Genomic DNA, 22134 nt, shown 5'->3' with positions numbered 1-22134 from the left:
CTCCAAGGGAGGAGCTGCTGTTTTGTATATAGCACACAATACGTTCTTTGGGTTCCACTGGGGGGAGGGGTGTAAACTGTGGCATAGCAGGTTTATAAACACCTACAGTCCCCTCTGTCTTCTACTTCCTCTTCTACCCCAAAGTCAGGAAGCAGAACTGCCCCACCCCACCCCAGCCTGGGAAGCAGCCATCTTTGTTCATACTCCTCTACCTGAGCACACATGCCACTTATTAAGCTGTCAGGTCTCAACTCTAAATCCACCCTTCCCTAGTCAGCACAGTGATGCTGAGGCTGGGACTTTGCAGACCCCATTTCAGCTTTGTCAGTTGCCCCCTGTGAGGCTCTGCCAATAGGGGTGGGAAAGGCAGACTGCAAGGCTGGAGGAGGAACAAGGGACACACTCCTTCCTGTCTGCTTCCTGTTCCTGATAGTGTAACCTAGCAACTGCTCTTCACCCCAGGTAACAGTGAAGGATCCAGTTTGCAGTTCATCCAGCACTTGCAAAGCCAGTCTCATGGTAGCACTGACTGAGTGTACCACTTCTCAGAGGTCTGAGCTTCAGTTCTGTGGGACCCTCCTGCAAGTTTCTCAGTTGGAATAATTGCACTCTTTTCGCTTTGTTCTCTCAGCTTTAGGGTGGTAACTTCCCTGCATTTGGTATAATTCTTTACATTCAATTCTCTCTGTTCAAATCACTCTGTGGTTTCTGCCTCCTGACTAGACCCTGCCTGATGAGCTCGTCTTGGAGGGGCGGGAAAAACAGGTCCTGCTAAGACCTCAAGCCTCCAACTTCCTGCAGGCTCCAACTCATGCCGTCATTAGAGTTCTACGTTGAGATCTGGGGTACTTGTGCAGCAGCTGATAAAGCGGACTTTGATCCACATCCTGCTGTTGTCCCTTGGGCATACATTTCCCGCAGAAACCTCTCCAGGAGAGGGAAGGAGCCCAGCAAGGTTGGGCATGCCAACATCAGACCTCCAAAGCCTCACCTAATTCCTAAGCCCCATCCACCATAGGACAGCACTAGCCAGCTGAGGGCCCTCCCCTGGAGAAGAAACCTCCAAAATAGCAAAGGGTAGAACGCAGGCATGATAGACCCTACTCGAGGGGGTTGCTGGCCCCCAAAACCCCCCACCCTGCCCAGAGAGTTGAAGAGCTGCGTCATCCAGTTCTAAACTTATTGGACAGCTTAGATCTACTTCTGGTCCTGCTGCTTCATCAGATAACAGGGCTTCTCTTCCCCGTCACATTGATTCCATGCAGAATGAATGAATGAATGAATAAATGGTATTGAGGAGTATGTGTAGCAAGGGTCTTCTCTTTTTGTTTCTAGACAGAAGCAACAGCACAGATTCAATAAGTTACCTGGCCAATTTTCTGTGCCCAGTAGGTGGTTTCTCTATTGCCAAGCTGGTTTTTTGTTTTAATAGATTCTTTTCTCTGGTGGCAATCACTATCATGGTATTTTGCAAGAAATTAAATAGTCATGTAGGGGGTTAGTAAGCAAGACAAATAATGAATTCAGAGTGACGGCTTTGTGCCAGGCATTGTGCCTAGTGCTTTACGTGGGTCATCTACTTCAACTTGATTTGATTTCATCCTCCCCCCAACAATCCTCTCAAGTGTCACTATCCCTATTTTACAGATAAGGAAACGGGGGCTCAGAAACAACATGTCTGGGATCATGTCACTTGTCAGAGGGAGAATGTAGAGTCAAATCCAGATATCTGTAATTTCAGAACCTGGGCTCGTCCTCATTTTGCTATACATGGCATTTGGAATCAGCCATAAAAAATGAGATGGGGCCAGGCGCAGTGGCTCACGTCTTTAATCCTAGCACTTTGGTTGGCCGAGGCGGGTGGATTGCCTGAGCTCAGGAGTTCGAGACAAGCCTGTGAACATGGCGAAACTCCGTCTCTACTAAAAATGCAAAAAATTAGCCAGGCGTGGTGGTGCATGCCTGTAATCCCAGCTACTCCAGAGACTGAGGCACGAGGCATGAGAATCACTTAAACCTGGGAGGCAGAGGTTGCAGTGAGCCAAGATCGTACCACTGCACTCCAGCTTGGGCAACAGAGCAAGACTCTGTCTCAAAAAAAAAACCAAAAAACAAATCAGATGGTATATATAATAGCATCTCCTCCCTCACCTTCCCTCACCTCACATTCCCTATCCCTTTACCTGTTCTACTGTTCTCTGTAGCACTATTGAGCATCTGACATTGTCTGCATTTATATGTGTATGGGTTTATTGTCCATTTTTCCCTATTAGCTAGGAATTTCATTTTTATCATTGCTGCATCCCCAGCACCTGGGGCAAGGCCTGGAAATGTATTATATATTTGTTGAATGAATGATTGAATGAATGAACACCTTCTAAGGGTGTTGTAATAATACATAATAATGTATTAGTAATTTGTTGACATAGGTATTAGTAATATATTAATTGATTCATATAAAATGCTTAGCACATTGCCTGTCATATAGGAAGCACTCAATAAATGGAAGATACTTTTAAAAAAATTGTCTCTCTCCAGGCTAACAAATTCCAGTTAAGTCCCAAAGACTTCCTAATTATACATAATATTTCATTAGAAATTTCACAAATTATGGCTGGGTATGGTGGCTCACGTCTGTAATCCCAGCACTTTGGGAGGCCAAGGCAGGTGGATTACCTGAGATCAGGAGTTTGAGACCAGCCTGGCCAACACGGCAAAACCTCGTCTCTACTAAAAATACAAAAATTAGCCAGGCGTGGTGGTGGGCGCCTGTAATCCCAGCTACTTGGGAGGCTGAGGCAGGACAATTGCTTGAGCCTGGGAGATGGAGGTTGCAGTGAGCCAAGATCACGCCACTGCACTCTAGCCTGGGCGACAGAGTGAGACTCCATCTCAAAAAAAAAAAAAAAAAAAAAAAAAAAAAAAAATTCACAAATTACTGTGGACAAACAGGCTACCATCTCAGAACACAACAGCTTAGAGCAAGAAGAGCCCAGCCAGCTGGGGTGCATGTGGTTAGAGCCTGCAGCTTTTGCTCAGACATCACCTTTGCAGGAGGCCTTTCCTGACCATCCCTTCTTACATGGTCTCCCCTGCCCTGATCGCCTATCTCCTTTCTTATTTTTTCTCCATAGCACTTATCACCACGAGACATAGTATCTATTTACTTCTTTGTCATTGCGTATGTCCTCCTACTAGAATGTAATCTCTCTAAGAGCTGGGATTTTGATCTGTTGAGTTAGCTGCTGTATTTCCTGAGCCTGGAATAGTCCCTGGAACATAGCAGGAATAAATATTTGTTGAACGAATGAAATTACTGTTTAGTTAAGACTTTGTGTCTTACATTTCTCTTTGTGCTGGCTGGTAGAGTCTTTATGTTTGGTTTGGTTTTGGTTTTTAAATAGGAGTTTATTTGACAGATAGTTCTTCAAACAAGACATTTCATATTCAGAATGATAAGGTATTTAAAGACTCTCTGCTTTTGAAATTCTTCTGGCAGAGGCCTCCTGAGGAAGCAGCAGGATAAGCGAATATTTAATGTACCTTTAAGGGGCCTGGCATCCAGGCAAGAAGAGACCCAGGCACAAGTGTGACACAGCTGATTAAAATAAATTCGAATGAACTGGAAAGAAAATGAATCCTCTAATGGCAAAAGGCTTTAAGCGAAGAGGAGAAGCATCTATAACCTCAGCTGTTCAAAGCATGATGAGAAGGGGGTATGGCTGAACTCTGGCCTAGGACCACAGTCTTCATTACTGTTACTTTTGTTTACAGATATTCTATATCTGCCATCTGCCAGAATGTGCGGCTGTCCCAGTGAGACTTCTAACTTCGCTGGAAAATCAGCTCAAAGCACATGCCCAGTGAACATGAGATGGACACAAAGCCTGCTTCTTGGGCAGCAAGCAAGGCAGAGACCTTATGAGGCTCGCTCAGCCACAAACTCCGGCAGCCCTGCAGAGCAAGGCCACAACACAGAGGCCTTGTCCCTGGGAGACACTTTTCTGAAACAAGAGAGTAAAGCGTGAAGTCTGAAAGAGATCATAATTGTGTCATTCTCAGGAACCTCTGGCCTTCCAGTGAGACAAGAGCGAGAATAACAGGTCATTTCTACAACATTTTATATACTCACTCTCCCACCCACCAACCCCATCCACACGGGTTAATAAAAATAAGTTCTGACTTTGTCATTGGGATACTTCCATTTGGGCCCTGACTTACCCAGTTGCCAGCTATGTAACCTCAGGCAAATCAGCCAACCTCTGCGGTCCTCAGTTTCTCATGTAAACAATGAGAACTTTGGATTGTGTGATCTCTAAGATTCTTTCCAGTGACCAAATACTCTAACTCATCCATCTACTTGTTTTTAGTGCCATTGCTGCAGCCCACCTATCACTGTACATAGAAAAGCTGAAAATAACCATCCAAGGACACAATAGGATGTGCAAAACTGAACACTCAAACCAGAAACTTCTGGACAAAGAAGACAAATACTAAAGGCTACTTGAAAATCAATCAATCAATCAGAATCATCCCTGTAGAAAAATACGAGTTACTAATATCTTTGGCTTTCCCATCAAGGAATTGTAGCCAAAGTTTGCTAGCAATTGGTTTGGGAACATTAAACATTTCACATATTAATTTTTTAATTGCCTAAAATATGACTAATATGACTAAGGTGTATGATCTGTTAACTGGTTCAAGTGACAGCCAACAAAAGATGGAGGAAAGATGGATGGGGAAGAAAGGGAAGACAAGAGAGGGTTGGCTCAGACTTCACCACCACGCATAGATCCATGTAACAAAAATGCACTTGTATTCCCAAAATCTAAATAAAACTGGAGGCTGGGAGATAGAGACACATGGGAAGTATCTAAGGATCAGAGGTTTCAAAGAAGATCAAGCAATCAGAGAATAGGATGATAATCATGAAGATTCCAGAGGTGGGGCTTTTCCAGGTGACCATGGGGCCAGTAAATGGGAGTGAGCAGCTGAAGTTGAGGAGATGAGAGAGTTGCTGGGGCTCAGGAGATCAAGGAACTCAGACACCAAAGCATTTGGGGTTTATTCACGTGTACAGTGAAGATACCCAGTATGAGGCTCAGAGTGGCTGGAAAGTCTTCAATGAATGAAGTTGGTAGATGGCAAAAACAAGAAAGGGCTAAAAAATGGTACTACCAAAGGACATAAGCCTAGGCTGCCACCAATACAAACTTGGTAAATTTATCTCAGGATGTACAGGATTAGGATGTTTTTCTTTTGAAAAAAAATTTTTTTTTGAGATGGAGCCTCACTCTGTCACCCAGGCTGGAGTGCAGTGGCGAGATCTCGGCTCACTGCAACCTCCACCTCCTGGGTTCAAGCAATTCTCCTGTCTCAGTCTCCCAAGTAGCTGAGATTACAGGTGCACGCCACCACACCTGGCTAATTTTTGTATTTTTAGTAGAGACGGGGTTTCATCATGTTAGCCAGGTTGGTCTCGAACTCCTGACCTCAAGGTGATCCGCCCACCTCAGCTTCCCAAAGTGCTGGGATTGCAGGCGTGAGCCACTGCGCCCGGCTGAAATATTTTCAAATGTATGAAAAAGTAACGATAGTATAATTGTTAATAACTAGTCTCTCTCCCCACATACCATCGTCATTTCTTCAGTCTCCTTTATTCTAGAACAATTCCTCTGTCTCTCTCTTCAATGACACTGAAATTTTCAAACAGTACAGGCCAGTTGATTGTAAAACATCTGGATCTGTCTGCTCTTTTCCTCGTGATGAGATTCAGGTTATGTATTTTGGCAGGATAAGTGGTATGTCTTTCTCAGTGCATTAGGACATCAGGAGGTGCTCATCTGTCTCATTATCACTGATGTGAACTTGGATCACTCGGGTAAGGTGGTGTCCATGTGAACTTCTCTACTGTGGAAGTGTTTTCCTCTTTACAATTAATAAAGTTTGCAGGAACATGCTTTGAGGCTGTGTATATATTCTGTTCTCCAAAATATCCATTGATGATTTTTGTTAAATCAATTATTTCTATGGTGGTTGCAAAACACTGATTTTTGAACTCATTCCTTCTACATTTATTAGGATTAGAATTTATAAATGGCCCATTTAAAGCCCTATTTGATTCAACAGGGCAATGGAACAATATGAAGATGACATAAAGCCAGCTCATGAAAGATTCCATAAGAGTTGTCATCCTTGGACTAGGTGCAGTGGCTCATGACTTTAAAATCCTAGTACTTTGGGAGGCCGAGGCGGGCAGATCTCTTGAGCCTAGGAGTTCGAGACCAGCCTGGGAAATGCAGTGAAACCCCATCTCTACAAAAACTATAAAAATTAACCGGGTGTGGTGGCACACACCTGTAGTCCCAGCTACTTGGGAGGTTGAGGTGGGAGGATCACTTGAGCCTAGGCGGTTGAGGCTGCAGTGAGCCTTGAGGGCGCCACTGCACTCCAGCCTGGGTGACAGAGTGAGACCCTGTGTCAAAAAAGAAAAAAAAAAAAGATGAGTTGTAATCCTTGACTATATCACTAGTTCAGGAAAATGTGATGCTTCATCTATGCCATACAAAAATAATAGGCCAACTCAATAAAAGACTCAGACCAAGAGAACAGTTTACAAGTAACTGTTACCTCCCTACCATACTATGTTTTGCCAATTTTCCAAAAGAATCATTATTATGAAGATATTAATTTTTAAAAACTATTGTATTCTTATATAAAAGATATTTTGCTATATAAAAGAATTCCTATCATTTTAAATTATTAAAATAGTCTGTCATAGGAAATGTGTTCTATTCAATAATTCAATAATAACCTTTAATCCTCACTCAGGAAATAATATCTTGACTGCAATTCTGTTTTATGTCTCCCTTGTTATTAATTACTAATCTGTGTTATATTGCTACGTTCATTCATCCAAGGTCAAATACGATCTGCATTAAATTTTTGTCTTTTGCAGTTGCTAAAAGCTAATGAAATATAAAGCCATAATCATATAAGAAAAGTGTTCTGAATATGGGAAATAACTGGCAATTGGGGCTGAGGGATTGTCCTTTCTTGCACTTAGTTGAAATAGGTCTCTCTGTAACAAGATTTTCTAACAATTAACATGACCCAACTAGAAAGCTGGCTTCTTTGTGAATTTCCTAGTAAAGCTGGAAGCCAGTAAAAATCATTTAAACAAAGAGGTGGTTCTGCTCTCTTTGGGTTTTGTGTTGTGTTGTGTGTGTGTTGTGGGTGTGTGTTTGTTTTTTCTTTTTTGAGACAACGTCTTGCTCTGTTGCCCAGGCTGGAGTGCAGTGGTACAATCATGGTTCACTGCAGCCTCCACCTCCTGGGCTCAAGCGATCCTCCTGCCTCAGCCTCCTATGTAGCTGGGACTACAGGTGCGAGCCACCATGTCTAGCTATTTTTTTCCCCCTTTGGTAGAGACGGGGTCTTGATATGTTGCCCAGGCTGGTTTCAAACTCCTAGCCTCAAGTGATCCTCCTGCCTCAGCCTCCCAAAGTGCTGGGATTACAGACATGGCTACTACACCTGACCTTTTTGCCTTCTAAAGGTTCACGATTCTAAAATGGTATCTAAATAGCCCCTACTAGAGTCTCAAAATACTTGAAATTTTTAAAGCAAAGGTAAATTAATCACACAGCAAATAAAAAGATAAAGATGTATTTAATTGGTGTAAAGAATAAAAAGGTTGTTAGGATGGGTTTGTTTTGTCTGCTTCACACAGGCATTAAACGTGTTTGTAGCACCAATCCTATACAAACCTCTGGGCCAACACATTATCATATCAAACGGTGACTATTACCTAAGAATTGTTAGTGAGAGGAATCATGATTTCAGATGAAGAAAATGGTCTTCTTTTACAAAGAAAAGTACTTTTTAAAAATGATTCCCAATAAAACAGGGATTAGAGCATATAATGTGGGCTGAAAATAAAGATTTGGAGTCTTGACACACTGATGTCAAAGCCATAGAGTAGATAAAGCATCCAAGGAGAGTGTTAGAGTGACAAGATCAGAGAGCCAAGGGAGAACCCAGAGGAGCCTCAACATTTAAAAGCCAGGAGAAAGTGAGTCCACATAAATAGTTCATGCAGAGACCTAAAAGAAAAACGAGGAGAATGTGTTGCCCCTGAAGACAAGGGCAATGAGTGGTAAGAAGGGAGTGGGCAGGAGTGCCAAAGACTGCCAGGAAGTGAGAAAATGGAGCACTGAAAATGCTCCATTGGACTTCGAGGTCATTCAAGAACCTGTCAGATCATCTTCCCTGGGCTGGGATCAATGAGGAGGTAGGAGACAGCGGTACAAATGCCCCCTTAAGGAGCGAGTTTGAAGGGGAGGAGAGAGACGAGAGGAACTGGAGGGGACAAGAGGGCCAGAGAAGGCTTATTTTAAAGGGTAGGAAAGAACAGTTGCAAAGGGCAATTTTGGACAACTGGGAAATTCTGAATATGGACTACGTGTTAGATAACGTTACGCTATCAATGTTAAATTTCTTCAGGATGATCTAGTATTATAGTCATAAAAGAGAATATCCCTCTCTTAGGAGATGCATGCTGAAGTACATACAGGTTAATTCCATGTCTACAGCTTATTTTCAAATTATTTCAAACGGGTGTTTATATACTATTCTTTCATCTTCTCTGCAGGTTTGCAATTTTCAAAAATATTTGGGGAGGAAAACAAAAGCAAAACAAAATGGCTTGAGAAATATATATATATATATATATATATACACACACACACACCCAAAGCAAAAAAAAAAAAAAGGAAAATGGAAAAAAAGAGGAAAGTCACTGAGCATGTCAAGATGCTGATGGGCAACAGCTAGGGGAATGAGCAGGAGAGGCAGAAGGAAAATCAATGCCCTCCCCTACCTACTCCTCCCACAGCTACAGAGCATACGGATAGTCATGGAGGGACAATGGACTCGAAAGAGCAGCTTCTCTGTCTGCAGTTCATTGAGGAGGAAAATGAGGGCGGTCCGAGTTCACAGGGATTTTCAATACACCCTTCCGTGCCAGTAAAGACTGCTTGATGGCTCTTTAGTTTAATGAGATCCCATTTGTCAATTTTGGCTTTTGCTGCTGTTGCTTTTGGTGTTTTAGACATGAAGTCTTTGCCCATGCCTATGTCCTGAATGGTACTACCTAGGTTTTCCTCTAGGATTTTTTATGGTATTAGGTCTAACATTTAAGTCTTTAATCCATCTTGAATTAATTTTCGTATAAGGAGTAAGGAAAGGATCCAGTTTCAGCTTTCTACTTACGGCTAGCCAATTTTCCCAGCACCATTTATTAAATAGGGAATCAAATAGGAACACTTTTACACTGTTGGTGGGATTGTAAACTAGTTCAACCATTATGGAAAACAGTATGGCGATTCCTCAAGGAGCTAGAACTAGATGTACCATATGACCCAGCCATCCCATTACTGGGTATATACCCAAAGGATTATAAATTATGCTGCTATAAAGACACATGCACACGTATGTTTATTGCGGCACTATTCACAATAGCAAAGACTTGGAATCAACCCAAATGTCCATCAGTGACAGATTGGATTAAGAAAATGTGGCACATATACACCATGGAATACTATGCAGCCATCAAAAAGGATGAGTTTGTGTCCTTTGTAGGGACATGGATGCAGCTGGAAACCATCATTCTTAGCAAACTATCACAAGAACAGAAAACCAAACACCGCATGTTCTCACTCATAGGTGGGAACTGAACAATGAGATCACTCGGACTCAGGAAGGGGAACATCACACACCGGGGCCTATCATGGGGAGGGGGGAGGGGGGAGGGATTGCATTGGGAGTTATACCTGATGTAAATGACGAGTTGATGGGTGCAGCACAGCAACAAGGCACAAGTATACATATGTAACAAACCTGCACGTTATGCACATGTACCCTACAACTTAAAGTATAATAATAATAAATAAATTAAAAAAAAAAAAAAAAGACTGCTTGATGGCTACAATAACCCAGAACCCTCTGACAAACAATAGCAAGAAGAATGGCAAGAGGCTCTCTAAACTTGGAGAAAATTCTTTAGGGAACACCAAAGATGAAAGATTTTCATTTGTTATTTTTCCATGAAGATCTCAAACTGAAATATACATCACAGTAAAGGACTTCAAACTGGGAGTAAGGAGGTGGGGATGGATGGAGAGCCGGGAGGGGGGCTCTCAAGCAGCTGTGAATGGCTTGATTGGTCGATTTTTAACCAGCTAAATTAACTAGATGTTTTACCAAGAATTAAAGAAATATTTAGTTTGCTATTTAGTATTTTTAAAGTTTTTTTCCATATAAAATAAAGAATGAGTACTTTCGAAAGCAACGATTTCCATTAGAGAAACTTCTATTTGTCACAGCTTAAGCATCAAACCACAAAGCCAAAAAAGCACGATTGTCTTTGTCAGCCTCTTAGCACTTACAGAAATTGAATAAATACATTTCTAAGTGGTCTCAAGGGAAGAAATAAAATATATCAGTGTTTCCAAAGTGCTCCATGGGAGCAAAAAGGCAATAGATTATTAATTGAAACGCCATTAACATAAAATTTTAAGTGTCAAGTGAAATTCAGGAGAATGAAATTGCAATGTTTAATTTCTGTTATGTGGATAAATTCCAATTCTCCAAGTCAGGGTAGCATATCAGAAGGGCCATGAACTTTGGAATCTGCCAGATCTGGTTCCAATTCAGGCTCTGCCACCCATGAGTGTGTAACTTGGGGCAGTTAAGTCTCACTTTCCTCATTTATAAAACGAGGGAGACTAATCAAAACTTTCTCTGAGAGTTTTGGTGAGAAATAATGAGAATAGTAGGCACTCAATAAATGATAGCTATTATTAGTACTCTCTTACCTGTTACATATCACAAAAGAACTAAAATAACAATGACAATATAAAATTGATGTTACTTTTTTTTTTTTTTTTTTTTGAGATGGAGTTTCACTCTGTTGCCCAGGCTGGAGTGCAGTGGCACGATCTTGGCTCACTGCAACCTATCTGCCTCCCAGGTTCTGGCAATTCTCCTGCCTCAGCCTCCCAAGTAACTGGGATTATAGGCATGCGCCATCATGCCTGGCTAATTTTTGTATTTTTTAGTAGAGACAGGGTCTCACCATGTTGGCCCGGCTGGTCTTGAACTCCTGACCTCAAGTGATCCACCCACCTCAGCCTCTCAAAGTGCTGGGATTACAGGTGCGAGCCACCGTGCCTGGTCTTTTTTTTTAAGGGTCAGGGTCTCACTCGGTGGTGGTCCTGGCTGGAGTGCAGTGGCATAATCATAGCTCACTGTAACCTCACACTCCTGGGCTCAAGTGATTCGCCCGCCTCCCAAAGTGCTGGGATTACAGGCGTGAGTCACTGAGCCTGGCCCAATGCTACTTCTCTACATGGAAGGGGGATAGAGCACAAGAAAGGGAATAGCCTTGATTTTACATGTAGGTTACGCTTTCTCAAACTGCCATGATACTCCAGAGGCAGAGTACTGTGGTCAGGTGGAATGACCTAGCAGGACAAAAAACCCTTAACACTAGTCAGACCAGTGGAAACAGGAATCAAGCACGAGCCTTGGCTCTGTGACTTGCTGTGTTCCCTTGAGGAAATCACTTTGCCTTTCAAAGCTCATTTCCTTTTCTGCAAACTGAGAACAACCCTTCAAAAGGCTGTGAGGATCAAACGTATGTTACAGGGCCTAGCCAACTTGAAAAGCACTATGCAAATACAAGGTACTGTATACAAGTAAATTTAATTAAAGCTAGCTTCTGAAGCAGCAACATTCAGAGGTGGCATAAAATGGTGTGATGGGTGACAGCAAAAAATACTTTGTCGTCAAAACTCCTTGAATTCAAACCCCAACTCTACCAGCTGTAAGCTGCATAAACTTACCAAGTAGGCCGGGCGTGGTGGCTCACGCCTGTAATCCCAGCACTTTGGGAGGCTGAGGTGAGCGAATCACGAGGTCAGGAGTTCAAGACCAGCCTGGCCAACATGGTGAAACTTTGTCTCTACTAAAAATACAAAAAATTAGCTGGGCGTAGTGGTGGGCGCCTGTAATCCCAGCTACTCAGGAGGCTGAGGCAGGAGAATCACTTGAACCTGGGAGGTGGAGGTTGCAGTGAGCTGAGATCACGCCACTGCACTCCAGCCCAGGCGACAGAGTGAGACTCAGTCTCAAAAAAAAAAAAAAAAAAAAACTCACCAAGTACTTACCACACTGAGCATGAGCTGCTTCCACTATACAAACAAGAATAATAACCCTTTATTCAGGCTTATTACAAGGATTAAATAAAATATATGTAGATGATGTCGAACACTCTTTGGAATATGGTTAGTAATCAGGAAATAATATCTGTCATTTTCTATCAAGAGCTTTCAAAATATTTATAGCCCTTGACATGGTAATTTCATATCTAATCACCAGAATATAGAAATAATCCAAAATAAGGAAAAGGCTTTGCACAAAGAAATTCTTCAAAGTGTTATTTATATTAGTATTAAAAGGTCCAATATTTGAAGAATAATTACGCATATTATGGCCTATTCACCAAATAAAATATTTAGCAATGACTAAAATGATATTTGCAAAGCATTCATAACAACTTGAGAGATGTTTACATAACATTTTAGTGCTAAAAGTGAGGCTACAAAAAACTAACATTTAGGATGATCAGAAATCTATACTATACAAAAAATACGTTGAAGGAAATTATCAGAATGTTGTCATTATCTCTGGGTAGTGGAATGATGAGGGAGTATTCATTATTTCCAACTGCTTTTCTGTATTTTTTCCAAATTTCTGAATGAGAGAAAATTTTATGCATACAATGTTTGCCTATGAAAAAATGTAAGTAAACATCATTGCATCAGCTTTCAGCAGATTTGTTATTATGAACTCATAATAAACCTTGATTGGCATATCCAACAAGAGATAAAAGAAGAAAAAGAATTTTAAATGGCTATTCTGGATGCACTCCATACGGGTTTGCCCTGCTCCATAAGGAGCAGTGGAGCCATTAAAAAAAAAAAAAAAAAAAAAAAAAAAAAAGAATCTTAAGGGAATACTCTGAACAAGTATATGTTACCAAATTAGATAACGTAGATGAAATGGACAAATTCCTAGAACTACCACAAATGATTCAAGAAGGAATAGAAAATCTAAATAGTCATATAACAAGAGACAGAATAAGTAATCAAAAAAACTACACACAAAGAAAATCTCATGCCCAGATAGCTTCACTGATGAATTCTACCAAATATTAAAGAATTAATACCAATTCTTCATAAACTCTTCCAAAAAATGGAGGAGAAAGGAACATTTTCCAACTCATTCTATGAGGCCAATATTACCCTGACAGTTAAATCAGACAAAGATATCACAAGAAAACTATAGATCAATATCTCTTATGAATATAGATGCAAAATTATTCTACAAAATACCAACAAACTGAATTCAGCAACACATGAAAAGTATTATACACCATGACCAAGGGGATTTATCCTAGGAATGCGAAGTTGGTTTAACATCAATTAACATAATATGCCATTTAATTAACATTATATGCCATATAATAAAATAAAGGACAAAAACCACATGATCATCTCAATACATGCAGAGAAAGCATTTGACGAAATTAAACACCACTTTGTAATAATAAAAAATCAATAAACTAGGAATAGGAGTGTGTTTTCTCAACCTGAGAAAGAGCATCTACGAAAAAGACACAGCCGATATAAGACTTACTGGTGAAAGACTGAATGCTTCTTCCTTAAGATCAGGAACAAGACAAGGATGGCTAGTCTTGCATTTCTATTTGACATTGTAGTGGAGGCAAGAAAACGAAACAAAAGGCATTGGAAAGAAACAAGTAAAACTACATTTGCAGATGACCTGATTTGTAAATAAAAATTCCTAAAATATCCACTAAAAACCTATTAAAGCTAATAAATGAGTTCAGCAAAGTATACAAGACCAATATACAAAAATCAGTTTTTAAACATTTACAATAAACAATCCAAAAATGAAATTAATAAAAATCCATGTATAATATCAAAAAGAATAAAAAACCTAGGTTAAATTTAACAAAAAAAGTGTAAAACTTATACTCTGAACACTACAAGACAGTGGTGAAAGAAATTAAAGATCTAAATAGATGGAAAGACACCCCATGTTCAAGGATCAGATTATTTAATTGTTAAGATAGCAATACTCCCCAAACTGATCTACAGATTCAACACAACCCCTGTCAACATTCCACTTGGCTTGAGACATTGACACATTGATTCTAAAATTCATATGGATATGTAAGGGACCCAGAATAGCCAAAATAATCTTGAAAAAGAGAAACAAAGTTGAAGGATTCATACTTCCCAATTTCAAAACTTTATTTAAAAAAAAATTTAGTAGGCCTGGCGCAGTGGCTCACACCCGTAAACCCAGCACTTTGGGAGGCCAAGGTGGGCGGATCATGAGGTCAGGAGTTCAAGACCAGCCTGGTCAACATGGTGAAACCACATCTCTATCAAAAATACAAAAATTAGCCAGGTGTGGTGGTTTGTGCCTGTAATCCCAGCTACCCCGGAGGCTGAGGCAGGAGAATCACTTGAACCTGGGAGGCAGAGGTTGCAGTGAGCTGAGATCGTGCCATTGCACTCCAGCCTGGGCGACAAGAGTAAGACTCCATCTCAAAAAAAAAAAAAAAAAAAAAAAAAAAAGCTATAGTAATCCAGACACTGGTACTAGCATAAGAAAGACATACAGACCATTGGAATAGAATTGAGAGCCCAGAAATAAACAACATTTATGGTCAGTTGATTTTTGACAAAGGTGCTAAGAGGATTCAATGGGGAAAGAACAATCTTTTCAACAAATGGTGCTGAGACGACTGGATATCCACATGCAAAAAAATGAATTTGTACTCCTACCTCACACCATATGTGAAAACCAGCAACTCAAAATGGTTCAAATGCCTAAATGTAAGAGCTAAAACTACAAAACTGTTTTTTTGGTCTTTAAAAATACATATAATTTAGGGGGTATGAGTGCAATTTTGTTACATGTATAATGAAGTCTGGGCCTTTAGTGTAACCATTACCCAAGTCACATACATTATACTCATTAGGTAATTTCTCATACCTCAACCCCCTCCCACCCTCCCAGCTTTCTGAGTCTCCAGTGTCCATTATTCTATTCCGGATGCCCATGTGTACACATTATTTAGTTCCCACTTATAAGTGAGAACATGGGGTATTTGACTTTCTGTTTTTGAGTAATTTCACTTAAGATAATGGCTTCTTGGTCCAGCCATGTTGCTGCAAAAGACATGATTTCATTCTTTTTTATGGCTGAGTAGTATTCCATGGCATATATATATATGCACACACACACATATATACATATGTATATATACACACACATACACACACACACTATATATATATCCACACATACATATACATATACCCCACATTTTCTTTATCCAATCATCCATTGAAAGACACTTATGGTGATTCCATATCTTTGCTATTGTGAACAGTGCTGTGGTAAACATAAGAGTGCAGGTATCTATTTGATATAATGACTTCCTTTGGGTAGACTCCGTGGTAGGATTGCTGGATGAAATGGTAGTTTGGTAGTTCTATTTTTAGTTCTTTGAGAAATCTCCATGTTTTCCACAGAGGTTGTACTAATTTACATTCCCACCAGCAGTGATAAACATTCCCTTTTCCCTACATCCTCGCCTACATCTCTTGTTTTTTGACTTTTTAGTAATAGCCATTCTGACTGGTATGTAAGATGGTATCTCATTATGTTTTCAATTTGCATTTATCTGATGATTAGTGATGTTGAGCATTTTTTCCATATGTTTTTTGGCCATTTGTATGCCTTCTTTTGAAAAGCGTCTGGCTCAAGCCTGTAGTCCCAGCACTTTGGGAGGCCGAGACGGGCGGATCACGAGGTCAGGAGATCAAGACCCTCCTGGCTAACACGGTGAAACCCCGTCTCTACTAAAAAATACAAAAAACTAGCCAGGTGAGGTGGCGGGTGCCTGTAGTCCCAGCTACTTGAGAGGCTGAGGCAGGAGAATGGCGTAAACCCGGGAGGCGGAGGTTGCAGTGAGCTGAGATCCAGCCACTGTGCTCCAGCCTGGGTGACAGAGCGAGACTCCGTCTCAAAAAAAAAAAAAAAAAAAAAAAAAAGTGTCTGTTCGTGACCTTTGCCCACTTTTTAATTTTTTTTTTTTTTCTCGTTGATTTGTTACAAAACTCTTAAAGTAAGACATGAGCATAAATCTCTTTGGATTCGGGAATGGATTCTTAGATATGACACCAAAAGCACAAGCAACCAAAGAAAAAATAAAGTGAACTTCATCAAAATTAAAAACTTTTGGCTGGGCACGGTGGCTCACGCCTGTAATCACTGCACTTTCGGAGGCCTAGGCGGGCGGATCACGAGGACAGGAGATCGAGACCATCCTGGCCAACATGGTGAAACCCCATCTCTACTAAAAATACAAAAAATTAGCCGGGCGAGGTGGCGGGCGCCTGTAGTCCCAGCTACTCGGGAGGCTGAGGCAGGAGAATGGCGTGAACCCGGGAGGCGAAGCTTGCAGTGAGCCAAGATCGCGCCACTGCACTCCAGCCTGGGCGACAGAGTGAGACTCCACCTCAAAAAAAAAACTTTTGTGCTTCAAAGAACACCATTAAGAAAGTATGAAGAGAATCCTATGAATGAGAGAAAATATTTGCAAATCACATATTTGATAGGAAACTTGTATTTAGAATATATAAATCTCTTACAACAAAATAATATAAAAATAAATAATTCAATTAAAAATGGATACATGATCTGAATAGATATTTCTCCAAAGAAGATATACAAATAGCCAATAAACACATGAAAAGATGCTCAATGTCAGTAGTCATTACAGAAATACAAATGTAAACCATGGTGAGATACCACTTCATACCCACTAGGATGACTATAATCAAAAGGACAGACGATAACAACTATTGCTGAAAATGTGGAGAAAGTGAAACCCTTATACACTGCTGGTAGGAATGTAGAATGGCGCAGTCACTTGGGAAAACAGCTTGGAAATTTCTCAAAATGTTAAACATAAAACTACCATATGACCCAGCAATTCCACTTCTGTGTATATACCCAAGAGAACGGAAAACGTATGTTCACAGCAGCATTGTTCATAACAGTGAAAAAGATGAAACAGGTCAGGAGCAGTGGCTCACGCCTGTAATTCCAACACTTTGGGAGGCCGAGGTGGCGAATCACCTGAGGTCAGGAGTTCGACACCAGCCTGGCCAACATGGTGAAACCCCATCTCTATCAAAAATACAAAACTTAGCCAGGTGTGGTGGTGTGTGCCTGTAATCCCAGCTACTCTGGAGGCTGAGGGAGGAGAATCGTTTGAACCCGGGAGGTGGAGGTTGCAGTGAGCGGAGATCGCACCACTGCACTCCAGCCTGGGTGACAGAGCAAGACTCTGTCTCAAAAAAGAAAAACAGAAAAAAAAAAAGCTGAAACAATCCAAATGTCTATCAATTGATGAATGGATAAATACAATGTGGCATATTCATATAATGAAATATTATTCCGCAATAAAAAGGAATAAAGTACTGATACATGCTACAACATGGACAAAGCCAGACATAAAAGGTCACACAATGTATGACTCCATTTACATGAAATGTCCAGAATAGATAAATCCGTAGAGACTGAATGTAGATTTGTGGTTGCCAGGGGCTGAGAGGAGAGAGAAAGTGCTTAATGGATAAGGGGTTTTCCTCTGGAGCGTCGGAAATGTCTCGGAAGTACATGGGGTTGTGCTTGCACGACACTGTGAACATACCAACTGCTACTGAGTTGTTCACTTGACAATGGCTAATTTCATGTTACGTGAATTTCACCTCAATAAATCACAGGCATTTGGAAGAGAAAGCAATCCAAAAATCTAAGCTAATATTTCCACTTACATGCAATGTTTTAAAAGTTGAAAAGTATTTCCTTTTTTTTTTTTTTAATTGAAAAGTTTTTCAAAAAGAGAGAGAATTTGTTTTTACAAGTTGGACTTGGCTTTTTTTTTTTTTTAACCTAAGAAATCTGGCTAAATTTAAAGAACTGTGAGTAATCCTAGATATAAAAAGATCATTTCTCTTTACTCTCAGCTAATAAATGTCTACTATAGTAGTAGAGTTCACATGGAGCTTTTGAAAGAGTTATTTCATGACATGCTTAAAGATTTGAAAGAGTTAGTACACCTCCTATGTCCCTTCCTACTTTCAGAGATGAGTTTCCTACATCATCAGCACGAGTCAGCTGGGTAGGAGAATAACATTTGATTCCCAAAGGAAAACATCCCACGCTAATTAGTATAGCACACTCTGCATCCTAAACTCTCCATCTTAAACCTGAATAAACTTCCAAAGGCAAGATGTGGGATAGAAGTTGGAGAAATTACCTATAACCTAGACATCAAAGAAGTGAAGTTTAAGAGCAAATTACTCATACTGATTGTCCCAGCTTATTTACTTGTTTTTATTTTAATTTGCTTGTTGGAAACTCTATCCCTAAACGCTCAAGTTTGTTTCAACTAGATGCCAATAGCCATGAGAAAGAACCTCAGTACAAAATAAACAAAGTGATTTAAGCTTCTAATTATATGGGGGTAGAGAAAGGCATGCCATCTATTTAGAAACAATACACCTTTTTTTGGAAACAGATGATCTAGCATTCTCCCAATTCTCCTAGAATATTTTTAAAACATGAGGCAAATCTCATGAAGTTCTGTGTTGAATAGATATAGAAATAATGTGATCATTGAGTTATAAAATCCAATAAAAATTCAATGATGCTACTAAATGTCACAAAAGTAGGGATATAGCTATTTATAAAAGTATTGAAGAAACACACATAAATTACACTGTCTTTCTTGTTCCCTGACACTGAGTTTTAAATTGAGATTTTATATTGGTACATTATCGACTGAAATTAAATCAATCATAAAATATCTCTAAGACAATACTTTATGGTACTTCATAAATTCAAAGCTACATCTTCCTAAATGTAGTTTCCTATGCTCCTCTAATGATGCCTTGTGCAAATCACACAGGGCAGCTTGAGCATCGTGGGAGTAAATGAGAAAGGGGGAGAGGGTGAGGCCAGTTCATTTTCCCCTTTTCATTCATAACCACAGGCACATTCCAAGTACTCACATGTCTCAGATTTCCTGGTTTTCGTTGAAGAACTGCTGCATCCCATGACTTCTATCTAAATCATATGTGTTCATGAATTCAACTTCTGATTTTAAGACAGAGTGTGAAAAGTCCCTCCCTTTAAGCTGCGAGGAACCACTCTTAGCCGATCCTCTTCAGTCATAGATCCTAATGAGGAACACACAGGAGGGAGGGAAGGAAACCGCCAGTTAACCACATGGTAGCTGAGGGGCTGCTCAGCAGGATTCATTTTATGCTTCTTCTGAATCGCTGTTCATCATGTGATGTGGAAAGTGATCAGACATAATCTAATCCTGGCTTATTTTCCAAAACACAGCAGCAGCTACAGAGCAGCTATAGGCTGCTTCTCTGCTAGACATAAATGAGTTTCTCCATGTCTAGGTCACATCCAGCTCTGTATAAAATAGAGCATTCAAAATGAAAAGAAAAATTGAAATACGACAGTGTACGATTTTCTAATTTAAATACGGGGAATGGGATGTGGAGGAGCTGACATAATTAACTGTTTTGGTTTTCAGCTCAAAGTAATTCAACCTATCTAGGCTTTTAAAAACACAAATTGGAAGTTGACTATGAGACAAAAACAACATATTTAAACAGCTATGCTGAAATTCAAAGTGAGTTCTTTGACAGTATTTCTCAGAATAAGTTGGGAACATTTGTTTTATTTAAAAAAAAAAAAAAAAAAAGGAGACAGCCGGTCGTGGTGGCTCACGCCCGTAATCCCAGCACTTTGGGAGGCTGAGGCAGGCGGATTACGAGGTCAAGCATTTGAGACTAGCCTGGCCAATATAGTGAAACTCTGTCTCTACTAAAAATACCAAAATTAGTCGGGCATGGTGGCGCATGCCTGTAATCCCAGCTACTCGGGAGGCTGAGGCAGGAGAATTGCTTGAACCCAGGAGGTGGAGGTTGCAGTGAGCCGAGATGGCGCCACTGCACTCCAGCCTGGGCGACAGAGCAAGACTCCATCTCAAAAAAAAAAAAAAAAAGGGAGACTCGAAACCTCCCCCCAAATTGAGGAATCGTAATCTGTGAGAGTGCCCTTTTATTTATTATTTGAGATGGAGTCTCGCTCTGTCACTCAGACTAGAGTACAGTGGTGTGATCACGGCTCACTACAGCCTCGACCTCCCAGGCTCAGGTGATCCTCCTGCCTCAGCCTCACTAGTAGATGGGATTACAGGCATGTGCCACCACACCTGGCTAATTTTTGTATTTTTAGTAGAGATGGGGTTTTGCTGTGTTGGCCAGGATGGTCTCGAACTCCTGACCTCAGGTGATCCACCTGCCTCGGCCTCCCAAAGTGCTGGGATTATAGGCATGAGCCACCATGCCCGGCCAAGAATGTCCTTTTAAACAAGCTCTCTGGGCACTGCTGAGGCCCCTCTGGAGTCTAACCTCGTGTTCTGTAGTCCTTCTCAGGAGCTTCCTGACTCCCATAATCACTTGATGGGAGTTTTCAACAAAATTCCTTTCCATATTATACTGTCACGTCACTTTTTAGGGTGATGTCTCCTTTATTTTGTGATGCTCCAAACCAACCTGATCTAATATATTTGCATTCTTTTTTTTTTTTCCAGACAGGGTCTCACTCTGTCACCCAGGATGGAGTGTAGTGGCACAATCACGGCTCACTGCAGCCTTAACTTCCCAAGCATGTGCTGTGACACCCGGCTAATTTTATTTTTTTGTAGAGACAGGGTCTCCCTATGTTGCCGAGGCCGGTCTCAAACTCCTGGGCTCAAGTGATCCTCTGACCTGGTCCTCCCAAAGTGCTGGGATCACAGGTGTGAGCCATCTTGCCCAGCCCTTTCTGCATGTCTTGACAGGAACAAAGTCAGCAAACAACTGACATAGCTATCTTTCCATTAGTACTACACCAAAAACTTCAAAATTTCAACTCGACTAAAGAAAGGGAAAACTAAAATAAGCAAAATATTTGAACTATGGCAATGTTTTGAACATAACAATAAGCTTAATAAACAGATTTTCTGACCAGAGGTGAACCTGATTATTTTATGTATTGAATTAATTAGCCCTCCTAAACTCTGGGTTATTTCGAAATTTTTATTTATTTTTTGAGACAAGATCCTGCTCTGTCACCCAGGCTGGGTGATGCAACCATGACTCACTGCAGCCTCCACCTCCCAGCCTCAAGTGATTCTCCTACCTCAGCCTCCTGAGCAGCTGGAACTACAGGCATGCACCACCATGCCCAGCTAATTTTTGCACTTTTTTGTAGACACGGGGTCTCACCATGTTGCCCAAGTTGGTCTCAAACTCCTGGCCTCAAGCAACGTGCCCACCTCAGCCTCCCAAAGTGCTGGGATTACAGGCATGAGCCACTGTGCTTGGCTCTGTTTCCAAATTTGATAAGCATTTCTTTCGTGTCTTCCTTATCTACGTCATGACTAAAGAACATTAACAAGGTCAGATCCAAGGGCAGGATGAGCCCTGCAGCATTCCACTCCAAACCATCCTCCAGGTTCACCAGAGATCCATCACCTTCAGACTAGCTGAGTACATTTGTTCAGTTAGCTGGTAAACTCACCTATCATAACTTTCATTTATCTGTGAGACATCCTGGAGGATTTTACTAAATGTTTTAATAAAATGATGATATGTATGTATTTTGATACTTTGACATTCCAGCTTATTCCAGCAAAAGAAGAGAGAGGAAAGGAGGAGGAGAAAAGGAAGGAAGGGCAGAGGAGGAAGGAAGGAAGGAAGGAAATAAATTTGGCAAGATTTTTAATAACAAAATCATAGAAGTTTAAAGGTGAGAGAGACCTTTAAAATTACCTAGTATTCACACAAAGTGCAAGGAAGTTAAACAACTTGTCCCATGTCATATAGACCTGTG

The 22134-nt window shown here is 40.7% G+C and overlaps 1 protein-coding gene across 1 annotated transcript in view; it reads right to left on the bottom strand.

The window, feature by feature from the left end:
* The window catches only part of PPEF1 (protein phosphatase with EF-hand domain 1), a 149607-nt gene that overhangs the window by 98949 nt on the left and 28524 nt on the right, over positions 1 to 22134 (bottom strand). The window contains exon 5 of the mRNA XM_050776640.1: positions 19248 to 19415. Coding sequence (XP_050632597.1) covers positions 19248 to 19293 — 46 coding nt within the window. The 5' untranslated portion in view covers positions 19294 to 19415. The remainder of the gene's footprint in view (positions 1 to 19247; positions 19416 to 22134) is intronic.

The sequence above is a fragment of the Macaca thibetana genome, chromosome X, assembly GCF_024542745.1.
Source record: "Macaca thibetana thibetana isolate TM-01 chromosome X, ASM2454274v1, whole genome shotgun sequence".
Taxonomy (NCBI): Eukaryota; Metazoa; Chordata; class Mammalia; order Primates; family Cercopithecidae; genus Macaca; species Macaca thibetana.
This window is presented reverse-complemented; position numbering and strand designations above follow the sequence as displayed.